The 23,571-nt window shown below is 47.9% G+C and overlaps 1 protein-coding gene across 5 annotated transcripts in view; it reads right to left on the bottom strand.

The window, feature by feature from the left end:
• LOC126281688 (caspase-1-like) overlaps positions 1-23,571 on the bottom strand; it is a 210,537-nt gene that overhangs the window by 46,462 nt on the left and 140,504 nt on the right. For all 5 annotated transcript variants that reach the window (XM_049980857.1, XM_049980879.1, XM_049980874.1 and 2 more), the window contains one exon: positions 7,783-7,961. In XM_049980857.1, the coding sequence (XP_049836814.1) occupies positions 7,783-7,961 (179 nt within the window). The remainder of the gene's footprint in view (positions 1-7,782; positions 7,962-23,571) is intronic.

Below are 23,571 nucleotides of genomic sequence, written 5' to 3'. Positions count from 1 at the left end.
TATTTTTTCTGCTTGAGCTTTGTCATGTTTAGTTATAAGCTGTTGCATTTGCTTCTACTGTGTGCCAGGCATAGTGCTGCTGAATTTCGCTTTGTATTACTCTGTTAAGCCAGTTTTACTAAGGATTTGTTTCTCTTGTTTGCTGCACATCCCTTATATTAGTTGTAATATTGCAATTGCTTTACCAATTTCCATTTTTTTGGTCATTGCTGTTTGTGTTAATTTGTTTTGTGCTGCTGCATTGCGTCGTCCCTTAGTTAAACATCTGAGCTCAGTAGATTTAAGTTAGCGTAAGAGGGGGTAGCCTATATAAGAGAATGAGTTGCGATGAATTTGAAGAAATGCACTGAGAGGTTATATGAGAAAAGTACAGAAAGCAGGTATAGATAGGACTTTTTGGAAATAATGAAGAACGAAGTGAGATCTCCGAGAAGTAAAGAAAGTTTTGTTTGCAAAATACTGCAGTAAAACAAACCCTGCCCTTTCCTTGTCTTATCCCACTATGTGTCTGTGTACCCTTGTGTATTTATGTTCTTCCTGTCTTTATATGTTCATCTGATAAGACTTATGTTGCTGAATTTTCTAATATTCAGCTACACTCACTATGATGAGGAATACTGTTATCCTCAAATATAATTTTCATTAATAACATGTTATTTACTTCGTAAAGATGTTTACACATAATTTATTGTTTTGTTCTAATGCTCATGTGTGAAGTTGATGTTTCAAAAGTTATTCTGATCTTTTATGTATGTACTTATGTCGAAATTTTTGTAACAGTGATGTATTTGTTATTTCAATTCTTTTGTAAAGCCTATATTACTGCAAATGTTATCTGTACTATTATGTTCTTTAATGATATATTTTGTGCCTTTGTTACTGTATTCTCATGTTATAAAATTGTAATTGACACCAGTTCATCAAATTAAGTAACTTGTAAATTACATTTCACTGCACACGTTTCTGTTGGTCATAGTATATGCACAATACGTGAGAAGTAGGGACTGATAGTGTTTGCAAGTGTGTTGATAATTCAGCAAAGGACTGGTTAACAGCATTGCTGGTTTTAAGGAGATTTCAAAAGCAATTTTTGTGAGTGCATAAGTGGTGGTTATGGACTTCCTATATTATACGCAAGACTCTTCAATGGTGATTGTGCGCCTGCACAGTCAAACAGATGGCTGCTGGCCATCTCTACAAGGAATACAGTGGGTCTACACCTTTGATGACCCACCAATACCATTATTTCTACAAGGACTGCAGTGGGTCTGCACCTCTGGTGGCCCACCAATACCGTAATCTCTACCAGGACTACAATGGGTCTACTCTGTGACGACCTACCTACCAATATTCTTTAAAACTTCGACTGACTCTGCTGTGGGTTTGCTCTGTTGTGGCCCATTACCTGTCTGCATATCAAGAGTCAGCACTGTCTTTCCGTTGGAAGGACAACACTACTTCTTCAAGACTGCATGGAAATACACTACTTCCATGTGCATTTTCGTTTACTACTCAGACTTTGAGAAAAACACTTCAATTTTACTTTGATGAATGATCAGGACTGTCTTTATGGACTGTGAGAAAATTTTAGCTTTTGACCAACATTGTATCGATAAGTGTGTGCATTTCATTTCTTTGTTATTGTAATTATGAAAAAAATTTTCGAATCTGTATTGGCCACTGCCCAAAACAATTTGTAAATTTTTTTGTGGGAAGCATGGGGGCTATGTAAGTAGGCTGTTTAGGATTTTTTTATTGGTAACGCCGCAGCCATGTAGCGCTCTGTATGAAAATCACTGGCTGTGCTGTGCGCAGTCTGTGTTTAGTTTGCATTGTTGTCTGCCATTGTAGTGTTGAGCTGCGGCAGCTGGATGCTAACAGCGCGTAGCGTTGCGCAGTTGGAGGCGAGCCGCCAGCAGTGGTGGATGTGAGGAGAGAAATGGCAGAGTTTTGTAATTTGTAAGACTGGATGTCATGAACTACCATATATTTTGACTATTAAGTTTGAATATTTTATTTATCTGGCAGTAGTGGTGCTCGCTGTATTGCAGTAGCTTGAATAACGAAGATCTTTCTGAGGTAAGTGATTTGTGAAACGTATAGGTTAATGTTAGTCAGGGCCATTCTTTCGTAGGGATTTTTTAAAATCAGATTGCGTTGCGCTAAAAACTGTTGTGTGTCAGTTTAAGCACAGTCGTGTATAATTGTTCTAAGGGGACGTTTCATATAGACCAGTCTTGCACAATTTTGCAAAGGGGACGTTTCATAATGATATCGTCCTAACAAGCGACAGGAGCGATGCGAAGGGGCTACGCCTCAGCAGTAAAGCGTACACATGGTGTAAAACGGCAGTGCATCAGCAGAGCTGCCATTTGTACTCAGGTCATTGATGTGGACAGATTTCCGACGTGGTTATGACCGTACGACGAGAATTAACAGACTATGGACGCGGAATGGTGGTTAGAGCTGGAAGCCATTCAGTTTTGGAAACAGGGCATTCAATATTCCGAGCTCCACAGTGTCAAGAGTGCGACGAGAATACCAAATTTCAGGCACTGCCTGTCACTACGGACAATGCAGCGACAGAGAGCAACGACGTTTGCTTAGAGTTGTCAGTGCTAACAGACAAGTAACAATGCGTGAAGTAGCCACAGAAATCAATGTGGGACGTATAACCGACGTATCCGTTTGGACAGCGCGGCAAAATTTGGTGTTAATGTGCTACGGCAGCAGATGACCAGCTCGAGTGCCTTTGCTAGCAACACGATATCGCCTGCAGCGCCTCTCCTGGGTTCGTAACCGTATGGGTTCGACCCTAGACGATTGGAAAACCGTGGACTGGTTAGGTGAGTCCCGATTTCAGCTGATGGTAGCGTTCGAGTGTGGCACAGGCCCCACGAAACCATGGACCCCATTTGCCAAAAGGGCACTGTGCAAGCTGGTGGCAGTTCAATAATGGTGTGGACTGTGTTTACGTGGACTGGACTGGGTTGGTTCAAATGGCTCTGAGCACTATGGAACTTAACATTGGAGGTCATCAGTCCCCTAGAACTTAGAACTACTTAAACCTAACTAACATAAGCACAGGACACGCATCCATGCCCGAGGCAGGATTTGAACCTGCGACTGTAGCGGTCGCTCGGTTCCAGACTGAAGCACCTAGAACCGTTCGGCCACACCAGCCGGCGATTGGACTGGGTCCTCTGGTCCAACTAAACCAATCATTGACCAGAAATGGTTATGTTCGTTACTAGAAGGTGATTTGCAGCCATTCATTGACTTCATATTCCTAAGCAATTATGTCATGTCACCGGCCCACAATTGTTCGCGATTGGTTAGAAGAAGATGCTGGAGAATTCGAGTGAATAATTTGGCCACGTGGTTCACCGGACATGAATCTCATAGAACATCTATAGGACGTAATCGAGAGATCAGTTTGTGCACAACATACTACACTAGCACAATTATGGACGACTACACAGGCGACGTCGTTCAGTATTTCTGCCATCGACTTGATGAGACCACAACACGTCGAGTTGCAGCACTAAGCCGGGAAAATCGAGGTCCGACATGATATTAGGAGGAACCCCATGGCTACTGTTACCTCAGTGTACAGCATAGGGATGGCGGTTAGAACTGAAAAAACTTGTTTCTTGTTATATCTCTTTTTCTTACCTTTTCCCCGCCATTTTTACTTGACTATTAAAACCGTTCAAAACAAAATGTTCCTCAAAGAACCGATTTTAGATTTTTTTATTCCTGCTACTTCTTGTAATAAGTGGAGAAATCGGCAAACACTGAAAAACTTGACTCTCTCAGTTTCAAGATACATAAATGTAAAATACGAGGTGCATTCATATTCTAAGGCCTCCGTTTTTTTTTTTGTTTTTGTCTCCGGACTGGAAAGAGATAGAAACATGCACATTGTTTGAAAATGAGGCTGTGTTCATTGTCAATACGTCCCAGAGATGGCAGCACCGTACGGCAGATGGAATTTTAGCGCCAGCGGCGAGAATGAGAACTCGCCACTTAAAATGGCGACGTTTTCCTTACTTGAACAGCGTGCAATCATTCGTTTTCTGAATTTGCGTGGTCTGAAGCCAATTGAAATTAATCGACAGTTGAAGGAGACATGTGGTGATGGAGTTATGGATGTGTCGAAAGTGCGTTAGTGGGTGCGACAGTTTAATGAAGGCAGAACATCGTGTGACAACAAACTGAAACAACCTCGGGCTCGCAAAAGCCAGTCTGACGACATGATCGAGAAAGTGGAGAGCATTGTTTTGGGGGATCGCCGAATGGCTGTTGAACAGAGCGCCTCCAGAGTTAGCATTTCTGTGGGTTCTGTGCACACAATCCTGCATGACGACCTGAAAATGGGATAAGTGTCATCCAGGTGGGTGCCACAAATGCTGACGGACGACCACGTGGCTACTCGTGTGGCATGTTGCCAAGCAATGTTGACGCGCAATGACAGCATGAATGGGACTTTCTTTTCGTCGGTTGTGACAATCGATGAGACGTGGATGCCATTTTTCAATCCAGAAACAAAGCGCCAGTCAGTTCAATGGAAGCACACAGATTCACCGCCACCAAAAAAATTTCGGGTAATGGCCAGTGCTGAAAAAATGATGGTGCCCATGTTCTGGGATAGCGAGGGCGTAATCCTTACCCATTGCGTTCCAAAGGGCACTACAGTAACAGGTGCATCCTATGAAAATGTTTTGAAGAACAAATTCCTTCCTGCACCGCAACAAAAACGTCCAGGAAGGGCTGCGCATGTGCTGTTTCACCAAGATAACGCACCCGCACATCGAGCTAACATTACGCAACAGTTTGTTCATGATAACAACTTTGAAGTGATTCCTCATGCTCCCTACTCACCTGACCTGGCTCCTAGTGACTTTTGGCCTTTTTCAACAATGAAAGACACTCTCCATGGCCGCACATTCACCATCTGTGGTGCTATTGCCTCAGCGATTTTCCTGTGGTCAAAACATACTCCTAAAGAAGCCTTCGCTGCTGCCATGGAATCATGGCGTCAGCGTTGTGAAAAATGTGTACGTCTGCAGGGCGATTGCGTCGAGAAGCAACGCCAGTTTAATCGATTTTGGGTGAGTAATTAATTAGAAAAACAATCAGAGGCCTCAGAACTTGAATGCACCTCGTATTCAGATAAATAGGCAAAGAAAAGAAAACTTAGCTCACTCACCCTTTCCTACTTGTGTCGAAAAGTCATAAGTGGCTGCACACTACTAAAAAAACGTCGGTATTCTCCTCTTAATTCTAATTTTTTCTAACTCTGCTGCCGGCCGGGGTGGCCGAGCGGTTCTAGGCGCTACAGTCTGCAACCGCGCGACCGCTGCGGTGACAGGTTCGAATTCTGCCTCGGTCATGGATGTGTGTGATATCCTTAGGGTCGTTGGGTTTAAATAGTTCTAAGTTCTAGGGGACTGATGACCTCAGAAGTTAAGTCCCATAGTGCTCAGAGCCATTTCAACAATTTTTTAACTATACTAAAAATGATATTGTAATCGGGAAACATACCACTATTTGGGCATTGCGAATAATCAGAGCTGAGGTGTGAAAAGTGACTCTATTTTTCCTGTTAATTTTCCCGTTTTCAAGAGCTTAAGGCAGATAAGGCCATATTATGTAGGCACAAGCAATAGATCAGCTACTTACTACTTGTGTTGTCTTACTACGAATAAATTGCTGTTAAGTTTTCAGTTTCTTCCTCTTACCATAATTTCCTTCCTTACTATTTCGCTGAAGTGGCACACAGATCTAGAACTTTTGAAACAAATGAAGTTTTGTACTTCTTAAAGAGTGCTGTAGTTCTTAAAAAGTGTTGTACTTCTTAAAAATTTAGGGATGGTGCTATTCTGCAATACAATGGGTGTTGACAACGACAAACCGCAGCATACACCAGAAGGGGGCAAGTCTTGCACACTGCATGTACATGCATACCGTAATCCACGCCACACGGTAACAATGACATCCATGTCCCAACAATGCTTTTCTAATTGTTCTCCCATGCGTCAGTGCTAGTTTCTGTCGGCACTGTCATTAAAACGGCGCTGATCGCTTTTCCCAGTTCCTACAATAACGCAATATTTCAAGCGAATGCAAAATTTAGGAGTAACATGTTTGTAGAAAAATTAAAAATTTTAGTACTGATTTGCTGTCGCTAATTGATATTTACGTCTTTTACTCGTTATAAACCATACCAATTACCAACAATACCACTTATTCAGAACTAAAATACCGTTATTTTTGAAGATTTCGACCATACATTTAATACATACACGAAATAGTAACAACATGCACAAGCAAATGCTTGGTTGGCACTAAACGAATATACACAACTGGCCATTAAAATTTGCTACTCCAAGAAGAAATGCAGATGATAAACAGGTATTCATTGGACAAATATATTATACTAAAACTGACATGTGATTACATTTTCACGCAATTTGGGTGCATAGACCCTGAGAAATCAGTACCAAGAACAACCACCACTGGCCATAATAACGGCGTTGTTACGCTTGGGCATTGAGTCAAACAGAGCTTGGATGGCCCATGCAGCTTCAACACGATATCACAGTTCATCAAGAGTAGTGACTGGCGTATTGTAACGAACCAGTTGCTCGGCAACCATTGATCAGACGTTGTCAATTGGTGAGAGATCTGGAACAGTCGCACATTTTCTGTATCCAGAAAGGCCCATACAGGACCTGCAACATGCGGTCGTGCATTATCCTGCTGAAATGTAGGATTATGCATGGATGGAATGAAGGTAGAGCCACGGGTCATAACACATCTGAAATGTAACGTCCACTGTTCATGTAATCAGTGGCACCCCATACCATCACGCCGGGTGATACGCCAGTATGGCGATGACGAATGTGCGTTCACCGCGATGTCGCTAAACACGGATGCTACCATCATGATGCTGTAAAAAGAACCTGGATTCATCCTAAAAAATGACGTTTTGCCATTCGTGCACACAGGTACGTCGTTGAGTACACCATCGTAGGCGCTCCTGTCTGTGATGCAGTGTCAAGCGTAACCACCGCCATGGTCTCCGAGCTGATACTCCATGCTGCTGCAAACGTCGTCGAACTGTTCGTGCAGATGGTTGTTGTCTTGCAAACGTCCCCATCTATTGACTCGGGGATCGAGACGTGGCTGCACGACCATTTACAACGATGCGAATAAGATGCCCGTCATCTCGACTGCTAGTGATAGGAGGCCGTTGGGATCCAGCACGGCGTTCCATATTACCCTCCTGAACCCACCGATTCCATATTCTGCTAACAGTCATTGGATCTCGACCAACGCAAGCAGCAATGTCGCGATACGATAAACCGTAAACACGATAGGCTACAATCCGACCTTTGTCAAAGTCGGAAACCTGATGGTATGCACTTCTCCTCCTTACAGGAGGCATCACGACACCGTTTCACCAGGCAACGCCGGTCAACTGCTGTTTGTGTATGAGAAATCGGTTGGAAACGTTCCTCATGTCAGCACGTTGTAGGTGTCGCCACCAGCGCCAACGTTGTGTGAATGCTCTGAAAAGCTAATCGTTTGCATATCGCAGCATCGTCTTCCTGTCGGTTAAATTTCGCATCTGTAGCACGTCACCTTCGTGGTGTAGCAATTTTAATGGCGAGTAGTCTAGTAACAAGATGCAAAAACAAATGCTTGGTTGGCACTAAACGAATATATTTCACAGATTAGAAGTGTGAAAATATCATCACGCTGTGGCCAAGATACCTGTATAAAGAAGAGCTTTGGCTTCCCGGCGAGAGTGGGGCACTGCCTGGCTGTGAACGGCTCCCACAGCTCGCTGACGTAGTAGTCCCTGTCTCTGGCATGCAGCTTTCCGTCCCTCTCACCGTGAGTAAGCACCGCCACTGCGACGCAGTCGTAGTTTCTGTGGTCCTGGTGGGCCACTGCAGTCACACAATAAATGCCACCAACTGCTCACAACCACTCACTGTATTTATTTTAATTATTTATTTACTTTTTCTCAAATAATCGATGTAAAATTACTAAAACATATAGCAAAAGTGAATTGCGCTTTACTTCATATCCAAGACGTTTAAGAAAGTTGCGGTGAAATATCAACAAAGTTAATTAAGGCATGTTCTTGCGAGTTTAGTGCAGTTCTAAGTTACTTATGTAACCAGTCAATTATAACTGGGACATTTCCTGACTGGTTAAAATATGCAGATTTTAAGCCGCTATTCAGGAAATGGGATAAAGAGATACTATCAAACTGCAGACCGATTTCACTTTTGCCAGCATTCTCAAAAATTTTAGAAAAAGTAATGTACTGGCAGCATCTCAATCATCTGACCACAAGTAACACATTATCAGGAACACAGTTTGGATTTCTGAAGGTTTCTGATATCTCGGAGGCTGTTTACACCTGCAGTGAAAATGTACTTAATTCATTAAATAACAAATTACAAACAGCAGGTATTTTCTGTGATTTGTCAAAGGCATTTGACTGTGTGAACCACAACATCCTCTTGAATAAATTAGAATTCTATGGTGTCACGGGAAGCAGTGCAAAATGGTTCACGTCATACACTGCTAACTGGACAGAAAGGGTGTCAGTGCAAGGGACTAGCGAATTATGTCAGCAGTCGTCATCAGAATGGGAAGAAATTACATGTGGTGTCCCACAAGGATCCATCTTAGGGCGATTGCTTTTTCTTGTGTACATTAATGATCTCTCATCAGTTACACTGGTAGAAGCAGAGTTCGTTTTGTTTGCAGATGACACAAGTATTGCAATAAATAGTATGTCGAGTGTAGTTCTAGAAAGATCTGCTAATGATATTTTCATGGATATTAATAAATGGTTTAAAGCCCACTCACTGACATTGAACTTCAAAAAGACTCACTATATGCAGTTCAGAACCTGTAAGAGGTTTCCACCCAGCATATGCATGAAGTATGAAGAAGAGCAGATAGAAAAGGTTGACAATCTTAAATTCCTGGGATTACAACTTGATAATAAATTCAGTTGGGAGGAGCACACCACAGAACTGCAGAAACACCTTAAAAATCTGTATTTGCAATTCGAATGTTAGCTGACATAGGCGACATAAAAATGAAAAGCTTGCATACTTTGCCTACTTTCATTCCATAATGTCATATGGTATAATATTTGGGGTAACTCATCAAGTCAAACAAAAGTTTTCAGAGTCCAAATGCGTGTAATACGTATTATTTGTGGAGTAAATTCACGGATGTCCTGTAGAAACCTCTTCAAAGAACTGGGTATACTAACTACTGCCTCTCAGTATATTTACTCCTTAATGAAATTTGTCCTAAATAATATATCTCTATTTCTAACAAACAGTTCAGTTCATAATACAACACCAGGAACAAAAATAATACGCACAAGGACTTAAAATCACTTACTTTAGTTCAAAAAGGGGTCCACGACACAGGAACACTCATCTTCAGTAATTTGCCAGCAAACATAAAAAATTTAGTTACAAATAAACATAAGTTTAAAAGGACCCTGAGAGACCTACTAGTGGCCAACTCCTTCTACTCCATTGACGATTGTTTAATAGACACAAATGATATGTTGTTTATTTTCTTACTATTAGTATTGTTATTTCAGCTATAAAAAAAATTGGCATGTTCCACATCCACGAGGATCTCCTCAGCACGAATCTATGAAACGAAAAACTAACCTAATCTAATCTTTATATCAACGAATTTAGCACAGACACATAGTTGAGAAATGTAGTGTGAACTACGAGAAATCGAGTCAAAAGCAAACTCTGTAATAATCCTTATACGCTTCAACTACAAAGTTGAATGAATTTATGAAGATGTTTGACTTATCGTTTATTTTACGTTGAGCACATAATTGAAAACGAATGTTGTGCTGTTCAAGTGGACACCAATTCAGAGAGGGAATTAATTAACTTTGTTTATAGTCAAGTTGCCCTCACTTAATCTAATAAAGGTGACAATTCCATCTACTTGACACTGTAATTAAGGTTCCACCAGCTAGGTGGTTTGTCCTCTTGAACACCCAAGTAGCCAAGTAATAAGTTTCTGTGAGTCTTGAACACTTGTTGCGTTGTGTTCATTATTATTCATCCAGCTCTCTCTCTCTCTCTCTCTCTCTCTCTCTCTCTCTCTCTCTCTCTCTCTCTCACTCACTCACTCACTCACTCACTCACACATACATACATACATACATACATACATACATATTTGTACACACACAATATTTTCTTATCTTAATGCCACTTCACATTGTTTGGACGACTTTCTCAGGACTCAGATAGTGTTGTATCATTCCAGGAATGTGTGGATGTAAAGTAATACACAAAGGTTGTCCACAAATGATTGAATGTGAGCTTATCTTTTGTGATACTGAGGTGGGCCCACTGCCGGAGACCATACAATAAGACGATGCTGCTCTGAGAAGGATAGTATGCCGTAATGACGTACCTACCATAGAAAGTCTCTTCGGATTTGCTGCCGGATCCTAAAATCAACTCGATTCAATATATCGGCGATCCAACAGTTCGCGATTTTCAGGAGAACGCTGCTTCTGCTGATGAGTCCTGCTCAGAACTGATGCCAGGCTGCAAATCGACGTCCTTATATAGGTGTCTGTACGGTACACGGCACATGCGCCGCCCATCACAGTTCATGACAGGTGCATGGAACATCGCCGTCATACGAGGCTACAACAGCCGGAAAAATCGGCGGTAGCAGAGCATTGCTTAAAGGAGGGACACGGTATGAAACTGGGATAGTTGCCAACGCTACCGGTTTTTCTAACAGTGTCTACAAAGAAGCAAATGAAATTAGGTTAGTGGATAATTTAATTAATAGAGACAATGGGTTTCCTCTTAGCAAGACGTGGAATACTGTACTATCCTGCATCAAAACAGAACTTTCTTCTGTGCAGCCAATCCGAGTGCTCGAAAATCGTCTCTGAGTGCGATATATCGTTGCCTCCGGTGTTCTACTAAGGACGGCGCCACCTGCCCAGTCTTGGAGGGCATGCGCCGTGTACGGTATAGAGGTATATATAGGACGTCGGTTTGCTGCCTGTCAACTACATCCGTCTGAGGACCTCCTTCCTCTCCCGCCGCCCCTCCTAGGTTACCATCCATAATGCAAATTCCCACATCTTCTACCCCTCTGCACGTGTGCCCCAGGGCTTTGTCCTCACCCCTCTCCTCTACCTCCTGTACACGGCAGATATGCCCCAACCCCCCCCCCCCCCTCCAGTAAACCTCTTGCAGTATGCCAATGACACCACATTCCTTGCCCTCGCTCCTAGCTCCTACCTTCCAACGGTTCCAACGCCTTCTCCAGAACCACCTTGACCTTCTTGCCACATGGTGTAACCAGTGGCTATTGAAAAACAATCCCTCCAAGATCCAGGCAATCATCATAGTTCATACCACTCACTCCTTCCGGCTCCTGGATTTCTCCCTTATGGTCTGCGCCCGTCCTTTCCGCGTCTCCCCCACCCTCACCTACCTTGCCCTCACCATTGACCGTCACCTCACCTGGATCCCTCATCTCCGCTCCATCGCTCCATCCAATCCAATGCTCGCAACTGCCTCTGATTCCTCAAACTCCTGTCTGGCTGGACATGTGGGTTGCACTGCTCTACCATCCTCCACACCTACAAATCCTTAATCCATCCCATCCTCTGTTATGCCAGTTCCGCCTGTATATCCGCCCCCCCCCCCAAATTCTGTAAGTCCCTCCAGATCCTTGAGTGTGATGCACTCCGCCTCGCCTTCCGTATACGCCTTCCGTCCCCCATGCGGGTCCTCCTTGACCTCATTCCTTCCCCATCTGCTCCTATTCCTTCTGCATACTCTACACCTCCCGCTACCTTGATCCCCCTCACCCCCTGTTAGCTCCTCTCCTCTCCCGTCCCCGCCCCTGCCATGCCTTCACTGTTGTGTCCCCCCTACCCTCCATCTCTACACCCTTCGTCTCCTTTCCCAAGGTGGCTTCCCCTCCCAGATAATACCCTTTCTCCCTCCATTTATCCCTCCCATCGACTCTGATCCTCACCCCTCCTCCATTCCTCTGTCATTTTCCTGGGCTCCCTCTTCCTCCCCTTCCATCCTGTTTTCTCCCTACCTAACATCTCCCTACCTCCCTTCTCCCCCCGAGTCCTTTTGTATTCCCCTCCCCAATCCCTGTCGCGTCTGCCCAGTACCCCAGTACCCCCCCCCCCCTCTTATGGGTCCTCATCCTCCATCGGCTCTTTTCCTCCCTACCCTCCCTTCGTTTTTCCTGTCCTTTCCCCCTTTTATTTTCCCATCATCTGTCCAGTTTCCCCCCACCTGCCCTCAGCTGTGGTATGTCGTACCAACTGTTTAGTGCAGTTTACAAGTGAATGTTCAGTGTTGTTCGTCTTTCCAAAGTGATGCGAACAGAAATCATGCTGTCGCTGGGTGTGAATTTTATGTCTCTTGCGAACAGAAACCAGACTGTCGCCGTGTTTTTTAATTGTCTGTCTACTATTTTACCAGCCTGCTTCATTTGTATTTTATTAGCATCATCATCCCTTTGTTCTATGTTTTAAGTTCCACGATTTTTCCGCCATGTTACCATTTAAATCTCCGATTTTATCGCCTGTTTTTATTATTTATTATCTACATCTTTTTAAAACAAATTCTGTAGGCTGAAGAGGGGCATACTAAGCTGCTGCTTCGGGGGGAATCGAAACACAATCAAGAAAAGAAAAAAAAAACACTGCCTGGCATCAGTTCTCAGAGGGATTCATCAGCAGAAGCAGCGTTCTCCTGTAGATGGAGACCAGTTGGATCGCCGAAATATTAAATCGAGTTGATTTTTGCAGACCTGAAGAAGATAGTGTCTGTTACCGAAAGAACAGATACCATTGATGATCCTGCAGCTTCTCTACAATGAAATGATAATGATATCTACATCCTAGCTGCAAACTGGCGTTGATACACATCCTTGGGAACATGTTGAAAATGTGTTCCCCGACCAGGACTCGAACCCGGGATCTCCTGCTTACATGGCACACACTCTATCCATCTGAGCCACTTTATGTGCGAACGCACACGCTATGCCGCAACTAGTACGGGACCCTATTAGGCGCACTATGAATGTAGTGGTGTGGACATGTTGGGAATGTGGGTCTCACTGGGAGCGTGCAAGGGATAAGTCCCTGCAGGCGCACTATCCTCTGTACCTTCTGTGGCTCAGAAGGATAGAGCGACTGCTATGAAACGAGGAGAGCCCGGGTTCGAGTCGCGGTCGGGGCACACATTTTTAACATGTCCCCAATGATGTATATCAACGCCTGTTTGCAGCTGTGGTGTCCATTTAATTATCATTTCAGGTTTTCAAGACTTATACGTCGGGTAAGCCTACGATGTCACACGTACCTACTCTAGTTTGGTCGATGACAGCAACTGTATGGGGACCACAAAAGAGTAAATTAGTTTGTGGAAATAAAGTTGTTAAGTGTTACATGGCCACAAAACTGGAATTTCACTTCTCAGATCAGCTTAAGTTTAGCGGATATTTACAGCGTAATCTACATATGAATATCCGAGAATTGCCCACATATAGACAAACTGAAAATTGATAGATCAGGATTCACCAGAAGAAAAACGACAGGTTAGTAGACTTGAAAAAATAACGTTATATTTGTGTTCAGTTTTCTTACAAATATTGGACCAAATCATTATGATCTCCCACCTACTGAATTGCAAAAGTTCACTTCTTCGGCAGTAGACTACGACTGCAGGAAAACAGACTGAAACTCGTGGAAGGCGCCATGGCAGTGAGAAGAGTTGTGGGCTGAGGGTTAGTAAGGACGGGGATACCAGTGGTACCATCGTCAATCGGGCGTCTGAAAACCCCACAAATGGAACTGATGTGACTTCTGGGTGTTCCTCGGCAGGGGACTATGACTGCAGGATAACAGACTGAAACTCGTGGAAGGCGCCATGGCAGTGGGAAGAGTTGTCGGCTGAGCGTTAGTAAGGACATGGATACCAGTGGTACCATCGTCAACCGGGCGTCTGAAACCCCCACAAATGGAACTGATGTGACTGCTGGGTGCTCTCCGGCAGCGGACTACGACTGCAGGATAACAGACTGAAACTCGTGGAAGGCTCCATGGCAGTGGGAAGAGTTGTGGGCTGAGCGTTAGTAAGGACAGGGATACCAGTGGTACCACCGTCAACCGGGCGTCTGAAACCGCCACAAATGGAACTGATGTGACTGCTGGGTGTTCTTCGGCAGCGGACTACGACTGCAGGATAACAGACTGAAACTCGTGGAAGGCACCATGGCAGTGGGAAGAGTTGTGGGCTGAGCGTTAGTAAGGACGGGGATACCAGTGGTACCATCGTCAACCGGGCGTCTGAAACCCCCAAATGGAGCTGAAGAGACTGCTCTGGTATTCTTCGGCAGCGGACTACGACTGCAGGAAAAAAGACTGAAACCCGTGGAAGGCGCCATGGCAGTGGGAGGAGTTGTGGGCTGAGCGTTAGTAAGGACGGGGATACCAGTGGTACCATCGTCAATCGGGCGTCTGAAAACCCCACAAATGGAACTGATGTGACTTCTGGGTGTTCCTCGGCAGGGGACTATGACTGCAGGATAACAGACTGAAACTCGTGGAAGGCGCCATGGCAGTGGGAAGAGTTGTTGGCTGAGCGTTAGTAAGGACGGGGATACCAGTGGTACCATCGTCAATCGGGCGTCTGAAACCCCCACAAATGGAACTGATGTGACTGCTGGGTGTTCTTCGGCAGCGGACTACGACTGCAGGATAACAGACTGAAACCCGTGGAAGGCTCCATGGCAGTAGGAAGAGTTGTGGGCTGAGCGTTAGTAAGGACGGGGATACCAGTGGTACCATTGTCAACAGGACGTCTGAAACCGCCACAAATGGAACTGATGTGACTGCTGGGTGTTCTTCGGCAGCGGACTACGACTGCAGGATAACAGACTGAAACTCGTGGAAGGCGCCATCGTAGTGAGAAGAGTTGTGGGCTGAGCGTTAGTAAGGACGGGGATACCAGTGGTACCATCGTCAACCGGGCATCTGAAACCCCCACAAATGGAACTGATGTGACTGATGGGTGTTCTTTGGCAGTGGACTACGACTGCAGGATAACAGACTGAAACTCGTGGAAGGCGCCATGGCAGTGGGAAGAGTTGTGGGCTGAGCGTTAGTAAGGACGGGGATACCAGTGGTACCATCGTTAACCGGGCGTCTGAAATACCCACAAATGGAACTGATGTGACTGCTGGGTGTTCTTCGGCAGCGGACTACGACTGCGGGATAACAGACTGAAACTCGTGGAAGGCGCCATGGCAGTGGGAAGAGTTGTGGGCTGAGCGTTAGTAAGGACGGGGATACCAGTGGTACCATCGACAACCGGGCGTCTGAAACCCCCACAAATGGAACTGATGTGACTGCTGGGTGTTCCTCGGCAGCGGACTATGACTGCAGGATAACAGACTGAAACTCGTGGAAGGCGCCATGGCAGTGGGAAGAGTTGTGGGCTGAGCGTTAGTAAGGACAGGGATACCAGTGGTACCATCAGCAACTGGGCGTCTGAAATACCCACAAATGGAACTGATGTGACTGCTGGGTGTTCTTCGGCAGCGGACTACGACTGCAGGATAACAGACTGAAACTCGTGGAAGGCGCCATGGCAGTGGGAAGAGTTGTGGGCTGAGCGTTAGTAATGACGGGGATACCAGTGGTACCATCGTCAACCGGGCGTCTGAAAGCCCCACAAATGGAACTGATGTGACTGCTGGGTGTTCTTTGGCAGTGGACTACGACTGCAGGATAACAGACTGAAACTTGTGGTAGGCAGCATGGCAGTGGGAAGAGTTGTGGGCTGAGGGATAGTAAGGACGGGATACCAGTGGTACCATCGTCAACCGGGCGTCTGAAACTCCCACAAATGGAACTGATGTAACTGCTGGGTGTTCTTCGGCAGCGGACTACGACTGCAGGATAAAAGACTGAAACTCGTGGAAGGCGCCATGGCAGTGGGAAGAGTTGTGGGCTGAGCGTTAGTAATGACGGGGATACCAGTGGTACCATCGTCAACCGGGCGTCTGAAACCCCCACAAATGGAATTGATGTGACTGCTGAGTGTTCTTCGGCAGCGGACTACGACTGCAGGATAACAGACTGAAACTCGTGGAAGGCGCCATGGCAGTGGGAAGAGTTGTGGGCTGAGCGTTAGTAAGGATGAGAATACCAGTAGTACCGTTGTCAACCGGGCGTCTGAAACCCCCACAAATGGAACTGATGTGACTGCTGGGTGTTCTTCGGCAGCGGACTACGACTGCAGGACAACAGACTGAAACTCGTGGAAGGCACCATGGCAGTGGGAAGAGTTGTGGGCTGAGTGTTAGTAAGGACGGGGATACCAGTGGTACCATCGTCAACCGGGCGTCTGAAACCCCCACAAGTGGAACTGATGTGACTGCTGGGTGTTCTTCGGCAGCGGACTACGACTGCAGGATAACAGACTGAAACTCGTGGAAGGCACCATGGCAGTGGGAAGAGTTGTGGGCTGAGCGTTAGTAAGGACGGGGATACCAGTGGTACCATCGTCAACCGGGCGTCTGAAACCCCCACAAATGGAACTAATGTGACTGCTGGGTGTTCTTCAGCAGCGGACTACGACTGCAGGATAACAGACTGAAACTCGTGGAAGGCGCCATGGCAGTGGGAAGAGTTGTGGGCTGAGCGTTAGTAAGGACGGGGATACCAGTGGTACCATCGTCAACCGGGCGTCTGAAACCCCCAAATGGAGTTGAAGGGACTGCTCTGGTGTTCTTCGGCAGCGGACTACGACTGCAGGAAAACAGACTGAAACTCGTGGAAGGCGCCATGGCAGTGGGAAGAGTTGTGGGCTGAGCGTTAGTAAGGACGGGGATACCAGTGGTACCATCGTCAACCGGGCGTCTGAAACCCCCACAAATGGAACTGATGTGACTGCTGGGTGTTCTTCGGCAGCGGACTACGAATGCAGGATAACAGACTGAAACTCGTGGAGGGCGCCATGGCAGTGGGAAGAGTTGTGGGGTGAGCGTTAGTAAGGACGGGGATACCAGTGGTACCATCGTTAACCGGGCGTCTGAAACCCCCACAAATGGAACTGGTGTGACTGCTGGGTGTTCTTCGGCAGCGGACTACGACTGCAGGATAACAGACTGAAACTCGTGGAAGGCGCCATGGCAGTGGGAAAAGATGTGGGCTGAGCGTTAGTAAGGACGGGGATACCAGTGGTAAAATCGTCAACCGGGCGTCTGCAACCCCCACAAATGGAACTGAAGTGACTGCTGGGTGTTCTTCGGCAGTGGACTACGCCTGCACGATAACATACTGAAACTCGTGGAAGGCGCCATGGCAGTGGGAAGAGTTGTGGGCTGAGCGTTAGTAAGGACGGGGATACCAGTAGTACCGTCGTCAACCAGGCGTCTGAAACAACCACAAATGGAACTGATGTGACTGCTGGGTGTTCTTCGGCAGTGGACTACGACTGCAGGATAACAGACTGAAACTCGTGGAAGGCGCCATGGCAGTGGGAAGAGTTGTGGGCTGAGCGTTAGTATGGACGGGGATACCAGTGGTACCATCTTCAACCGGGCGTCTGAAACCACCACAAATGGAACTGATGTGACTGCTGGGTGTTCTTTGGCAGCGGACTATGACTGCAGGATAACAGACTGAAACTCGTGGAAGGCGCCATGGCAGTGGGAAAAGATGTGGGCTGAGCGTTAGTAAGGACGGGGATATTAGTGGTAAAATCGTCAACCGGGCGTCTGCAACCCCCACAAATGGAACTGAAGTGACTGCTGGGTGTTCTTCGGCAGTGGACTACGCCTGCAGGATAACAGACTGAAACTCGTGGAAGGCGCCATGTCAGTGGGAGGAGTTGTGGGCTGAGCGTTAGTAAGGACGGGGATACCTGTGGTACCATCGTCAACCGGGCGTCTGAAACCCCCACAAATAGGACTGATGTGACTGCTGGGTGTTCTTCGGCAGCGGACTACGACTGCAGGATAACAGACTGAAACTCGTGGAAGGCGCCATGGCAGTGGGAAGAGTTGTGGGCTGAGCGTTAGTAAGGACGGGGATACCAGTGGTACCATCGTCAACCGGGCGTCTGAAACCCCCAAATGGAGTTGAAGGGACTGCTCTGGTGTTCTTCGGCAGCGGACTACGACTGCAGGAAAACAGACTGAAACTCGTGGAAGGCGCCATGGCAGTGGGAAGAGTTGTGGGCTGAGCGTTAGTAAGGACGGGGATACCAGTGGTACCATCGTCAACCGGGCGTCTGAAACCCCCACAAATGGAACTGATGTGACTGCTGGGTGTTCTTCGGCAGCGGACTACGAATGCAGGATAACAGACTGAAACTCGTGGAGGGCGCCATGGCAGTGGGAAGAGTTGTGGGGTGAGCGTTAGTAAGGACGGGGATACCAGTGGTACCATCGTCAACCGGGCGTCTGAAACCCCCACAAATGGAACTGGTGTGACTGCTGGGTGTTCTTCGGCAGCGGACTACGACTGCAGGATAACAGACTGAAACTCGTGGAAGGCGCCATGGCAGTGGGAAAAGATGTGGGCTGAGCGTTAGTAAGGACGGGGATACCAGTGGTAAAATCGTCAACCGGGCGTCTGCAACCCCCACAAATGGAACTGAAGTGACTGCTGGGTGTTCTTCGGCAGTGGACTACACCTGCACGATAACATACTGAAACTCGTGGAAGGCGCCATGGCAGTGGGAAGAGTTGTGGGCTGAGCGTTAGTAAGGACGGGGATACCAGTAGTACCGTCGTCAACCAGGCGTCTGAAACCCCCACAAATTGAACTGATGTGACTGCTGGGTGTTCTTCGGCAGTGGACTACGACTGCAGGATAACAGACTGAAACTCGTGGAAGGCGCCATGGCAGTGGGAAGAGTTGTGGGCTGACCGTTAGTATGGACGGGGATACCAGTGGTACCATCGTCAACCGGGCGTCTGAAACCCCCACAAATGGAACTGATGTGACTGATGGGTGTTCTTTGGCAGCGGACTACGACTGCAGGATAACAGACTGAAACTCGTGGAAGGCGCCATGGCAGTGGGAAAAGATGTGGGCTGAGCGTTAGTAAGGACGGGGATACCAGTGGTAAAATCGTCAACCGGGCGTCTGCAACCCCCACAAATGGAACTGAATTGACTGATGGGTGTTCTTCGGCTGTGGACTACGCCTGCAGGATAACAGACTGAAACTCGTGGAAGGCGCCATGGCAGTGGGAAGAGTTGTGGGCTGAGCGTTAGTAAGGACGGGGATACCAGTAGTACCGTCGTCAACCAGGCGTCTGAAACCCCCACAAATTGAACTGATGTGACTGCTGGGTGTTCTTCGGCAGTGGACTACGACTGCAGGATAACAGACTGAAACTCGTGGAAGGCGCCATGGCAGTGGGAAGAGTTGTGGGCTGACCGTTAGTATGGACGGGGATACCAGTGGTACCATCGTCAACCGGGCGTCTGAAACCCCCACAAATGGAACTGATGTGACTGATGGGTGTTCTTTGGCAGCGGACTACGACTGCAGGATAACAGACTGAAACTCGTGGAAGGCGCCATGGCAGTGGGAAAAGATGTGGGCTGAGCGTTAGTAAGGACGGGGATACCAGTGGTAAAATCGTCAACCGGGCGTCTGCAACCCCCACAAATGGAACTGAATTGACTGATGGGTGTTCTTCGGCTGTGGACTACGAATGCAGGATAACAGACTGAAACTCGTGGAAGGCGCCATGTCAGTGGGAGGAGTTGTGGGCTGAGCGTTAGTAAGGACGGGAATACCAGTGGTACCATCGTCAACCGGACGTCTGAAACCCCCACAAATAGAACTGATGTGACTGCTGGGTGTTCTTCGGCAGCGGACTACGACTGCAGGATAACAGACTGAAACTCGTGGAAGGCGCCATGGCAGTGGGAAGAGTTGTGGGCTGAGCGTTAGTAAGGACGGGGATACCAGTAGTACCGTCGTCAACCAGGCGTCTGAAACCCCCACAAATTGAACTGATGTGACTGCTGGGTGTTCTTCGGCAGTGGACTACGACTGCAGGATAACAGACTGAAACTCGTGGAAGGCGCCATGGCAGTGGGAAGAGTTGTGGGCTGACCGTTAGTATGGACGGGGATACCAGTGGTACCATCGTCAACCGGGCGTCTGAAACCCCCACAAATGGAACTGATGTGACTGATGGGTGTTCTTTGGCAGCGGACTACGACTGCAGGATAACAGACTGAAACTCGTGGAAGGCGCCATGGCAGTGGGAAAAGATGTGGGCTGAGCGTTAGTAAGGACGGGGATACCAGTGGTAAAATCGTCAACCGGGCGTCTGCAACCCCCACAAATGGAACTGAATTGACTGATGGGTGTTCTTCGGCTGTGGACTACGAATGCAGGATAACAGACTGAAACTCGTGGAAGGCGCCATGTCAGTGGGAGGAGTTGTGGGCTGAGCGTTAGTAAGGACGGGAATACCAGTGGTACCATCGTCAACCGGACGTCTGAAACCCCCACAAATAGAACTGATGTGACTGCTGGGTGTTCTTCGGCAGCGGACTACGACTGCAGGATAACAGACTGAAACTCGTGGAAGGCGCCATGGCAGTGGGAAGAGTTGTGGGCTGAGCGTTAGTAAGGACGGGGATACCAGTAGTACCGTTGTCAACCGGGCGTCTGAAACCCCCACAAATGGAACTGATGTGACTGCTGGGTGTTCTTCGGCAGCGGACTACGACTGCAGGACAACAGACTGAAACTCGTGGAAGGCACCATGGCAGTGGGAAGAGTTGTGGGCTGAGTGTTAGTAAGGACGGGGATACCAGTGGTACCATCGTCAACCGGGCGTCTGAAACCCCCACAAATGGAACTGATGTCACTGCTGGGTGTTCTTCGGCAGCAAACTACGACTGCAGGATAACAGAGTGAAACTCGTGGAAGGCACCATGGCAGTGGGGAGAGTTGTGGCCTGAGCGTTAGTAAGGACGGGGATACCAGTGGTACCATCGTCAACCGGGCGTCTGAAACCCCCAAATGGAGCTGAAGAGACTGCTCTGGTGTTCTTCGGCAGCGGACTACGACTGCAGGATAACAGACTGAAACTCGTGGAAGGCGCCATGCCAGTGGGAAGAGTTGTGGGCTGAGCATTAGTAAGGACGGGGATACCAGTGGTACCATCGTCAACCGGGCGTCTGAAACCCCCACAAATGGAACTGATGTGACTGCTGGGTGTTCTTCGGCAGCGGACTACGAATGCAGGATAACAGACTGAAACTCGTGGAGGGCGCCATGGCAGTGGGAAGAGTTGTGGGCTGAGCGTTAGTAAGGACGGGGATAACAGTGGTACCATCGTCAACCGGGCGTCTGAAACCCCCACAAATGGAACTGGTGTGACTGCTGGGTGTTCTTCGGCAGCGGACTACGACTGCAGGATAACATACTGAAACTCGTGGAAGGCGCCATGGCAGTGGGAAAAGATGTGGGCTGAGCGTTAGTAAGGACGGGGATACCAGTGGTAAAATCGTCAACCGGGCGTCTGCAACCCCCACAAATGGAACTGAAGTGACTGCTGGGTGTTCTTCGGCAGTGGACTACACCTGCAGGAAAACAGACTGAAACTCGTGGAAGGCGCCATGGCAGTGGGAAGAGTTGTGGGCTGAGCGTTAGTAAGGACGGGGATACCAGTAGTACCGTCGTCAACCAGGCGTCTGAAACCCCCACAAATGGAACTGATGTGACTGCTGGGTGTTCTTCGGCAGTGGACTACGACTGCAGGATAACAGACTGAAACTCGTGGAAGGCGCCATGGCAGTGGGAAGAGTTGTGGGCTGAGCGTTAGTATGGACGGGGATACCAGTGGTACCATCGTCAACCGGGCGTCTGAAACCCCCACAAATGGAACTGATGTGACTGCTGGGTGTTCTTTGGCAGCGGACTACGACTGCAGGATAACAGACTGAATCTCGTGGAAGGCGTCATGGCAGTGGGAAGAGTTGTGGGCTGAGCGTTAGTAAGGACCTGGATACCAGTGGTACCATCGTCATCTGGCGTCTGATACCCCCACAAATGGAACTGATGTGACTGCTATGTGTTCTTCGGCAGCGGACTACGACTGCAGGATAACAGACTGAAACTCGTGGAAGGCGCCATGTCAGTGGGAGGAGTTGTGGGCTGAGCGTCAGTCAGAACGGGAATACCAGTGGTACCATCGTCAACCGGGCGTCTGAAACCCCCCAAATGGAACTGAAGTGACTGCTGGGTGTTCTTCGGCAGCGGACTACGAATGCAGGAGATCAGACTGAAACTCGTGGAGGGCGCCATGGCAGTGGGAAGAGTTGTGGGCTGAGCATTAGTAAGGATGGGGATACCAGAGGTAAAATCGTCAACCGGGCGTCTGAAACCCCTACAAATGGAACTGGTGTGACTGCTGGGTGTTCTTCGGCAGCGGACTACGACTGCAGGATAACAGACTGAAACTCGTGGAAGGCGCCATGGCAGTGGGAAAAGATGTGGGCTGAGCGTTAGTAAGGACGGGGATACCAGTGGTAAAATCGTCAACCGGGCGTCTGCAACCCCCACAAATGGAACTGAAGTGACTGCTGGGTGTTCTTCGGCAGTGGACTACGCCTGCACAATAACAGACTGAAACTCGTGGAAGGCGCCATGGCAGTGGGAAGAGTTGTGGGCTCAGTGTTAGTAAGGACGGGGATACCAGTAGTACCGTCGTCAACCAGGCGTCTGAAACCCCCACAAATGGAACTGATGTGACTGCTGGGTGTTCTTCGGCAGTGGACTACGACTGCAGGATAACAGACTGAAACTCGTGGAAGGCGCCATGGCAGTGGGAAGAGTTGTGGGCTGACCATTAGTATGGACGGGGATACCAGTGGTACCATCGTCAACCGGGCGTCTGAAACCCCCACAAATGGAACTGATGTGACTGATGGGTGTTCTTTGGCAGCGGACTACGACTGCAGGATAACAGACTGAAACTCGTGGAAGGCGCCATGGCAGTGGGAAAAGATGTGGGCTGAGCGTTAGTAAGGACGGGGATACCAGTGGTAAAATCGTCAACCGGGCGTCTGCAACCCCCACAAATGGAACTGAAGTGACTGATGGGTGTTCTTCGGCTGTGGACTACGCCTGCAGGATAACAGACTGAAACTCGTGGAAGGCGCCATGTCAGTGGGAGGAGTTGTGGGCTGAGCGTTAGTAAGGACGGGAATACCAGTGGTACCATCGTCAACCGGACGTCTCAAACCCCCACAAATAGAACTGATGTGACTGCTGGGTGTTCTTCGGCAGCGGACTACGACTGCAGGATAACAGACTGAAACTCGTGGAAGGCGCCATGGCAGTGGGAAGAGTTGTGGGCTGAGCGTTAGTAAGGACGGGGATACCAGTAGTACCGTTGTCAACCGGGCGTCTGAAACCCCCACAAGTGGAACTGATGTGACTGC

This window comes from Schistocerca gregaria, chromosome 1 (genome assembly GCF_023897955.1).
Source record: "Schistocerca gregaria isolate iqSchGreg1 chromosome 1, iqSchGreg1.2, whole genome shotgun sequence".
NCBI lineage: Eukaryota > Metazoa > Arthropoda > Insecta > Orthoptera > Acrididae > Schistocerca > Schistocerca gregaria.
The sequence above is the reverse complement of the archived record's forward strand: the minus strand, read 5'-3'. Positions and strand labels throughout refer to the sequence as shown.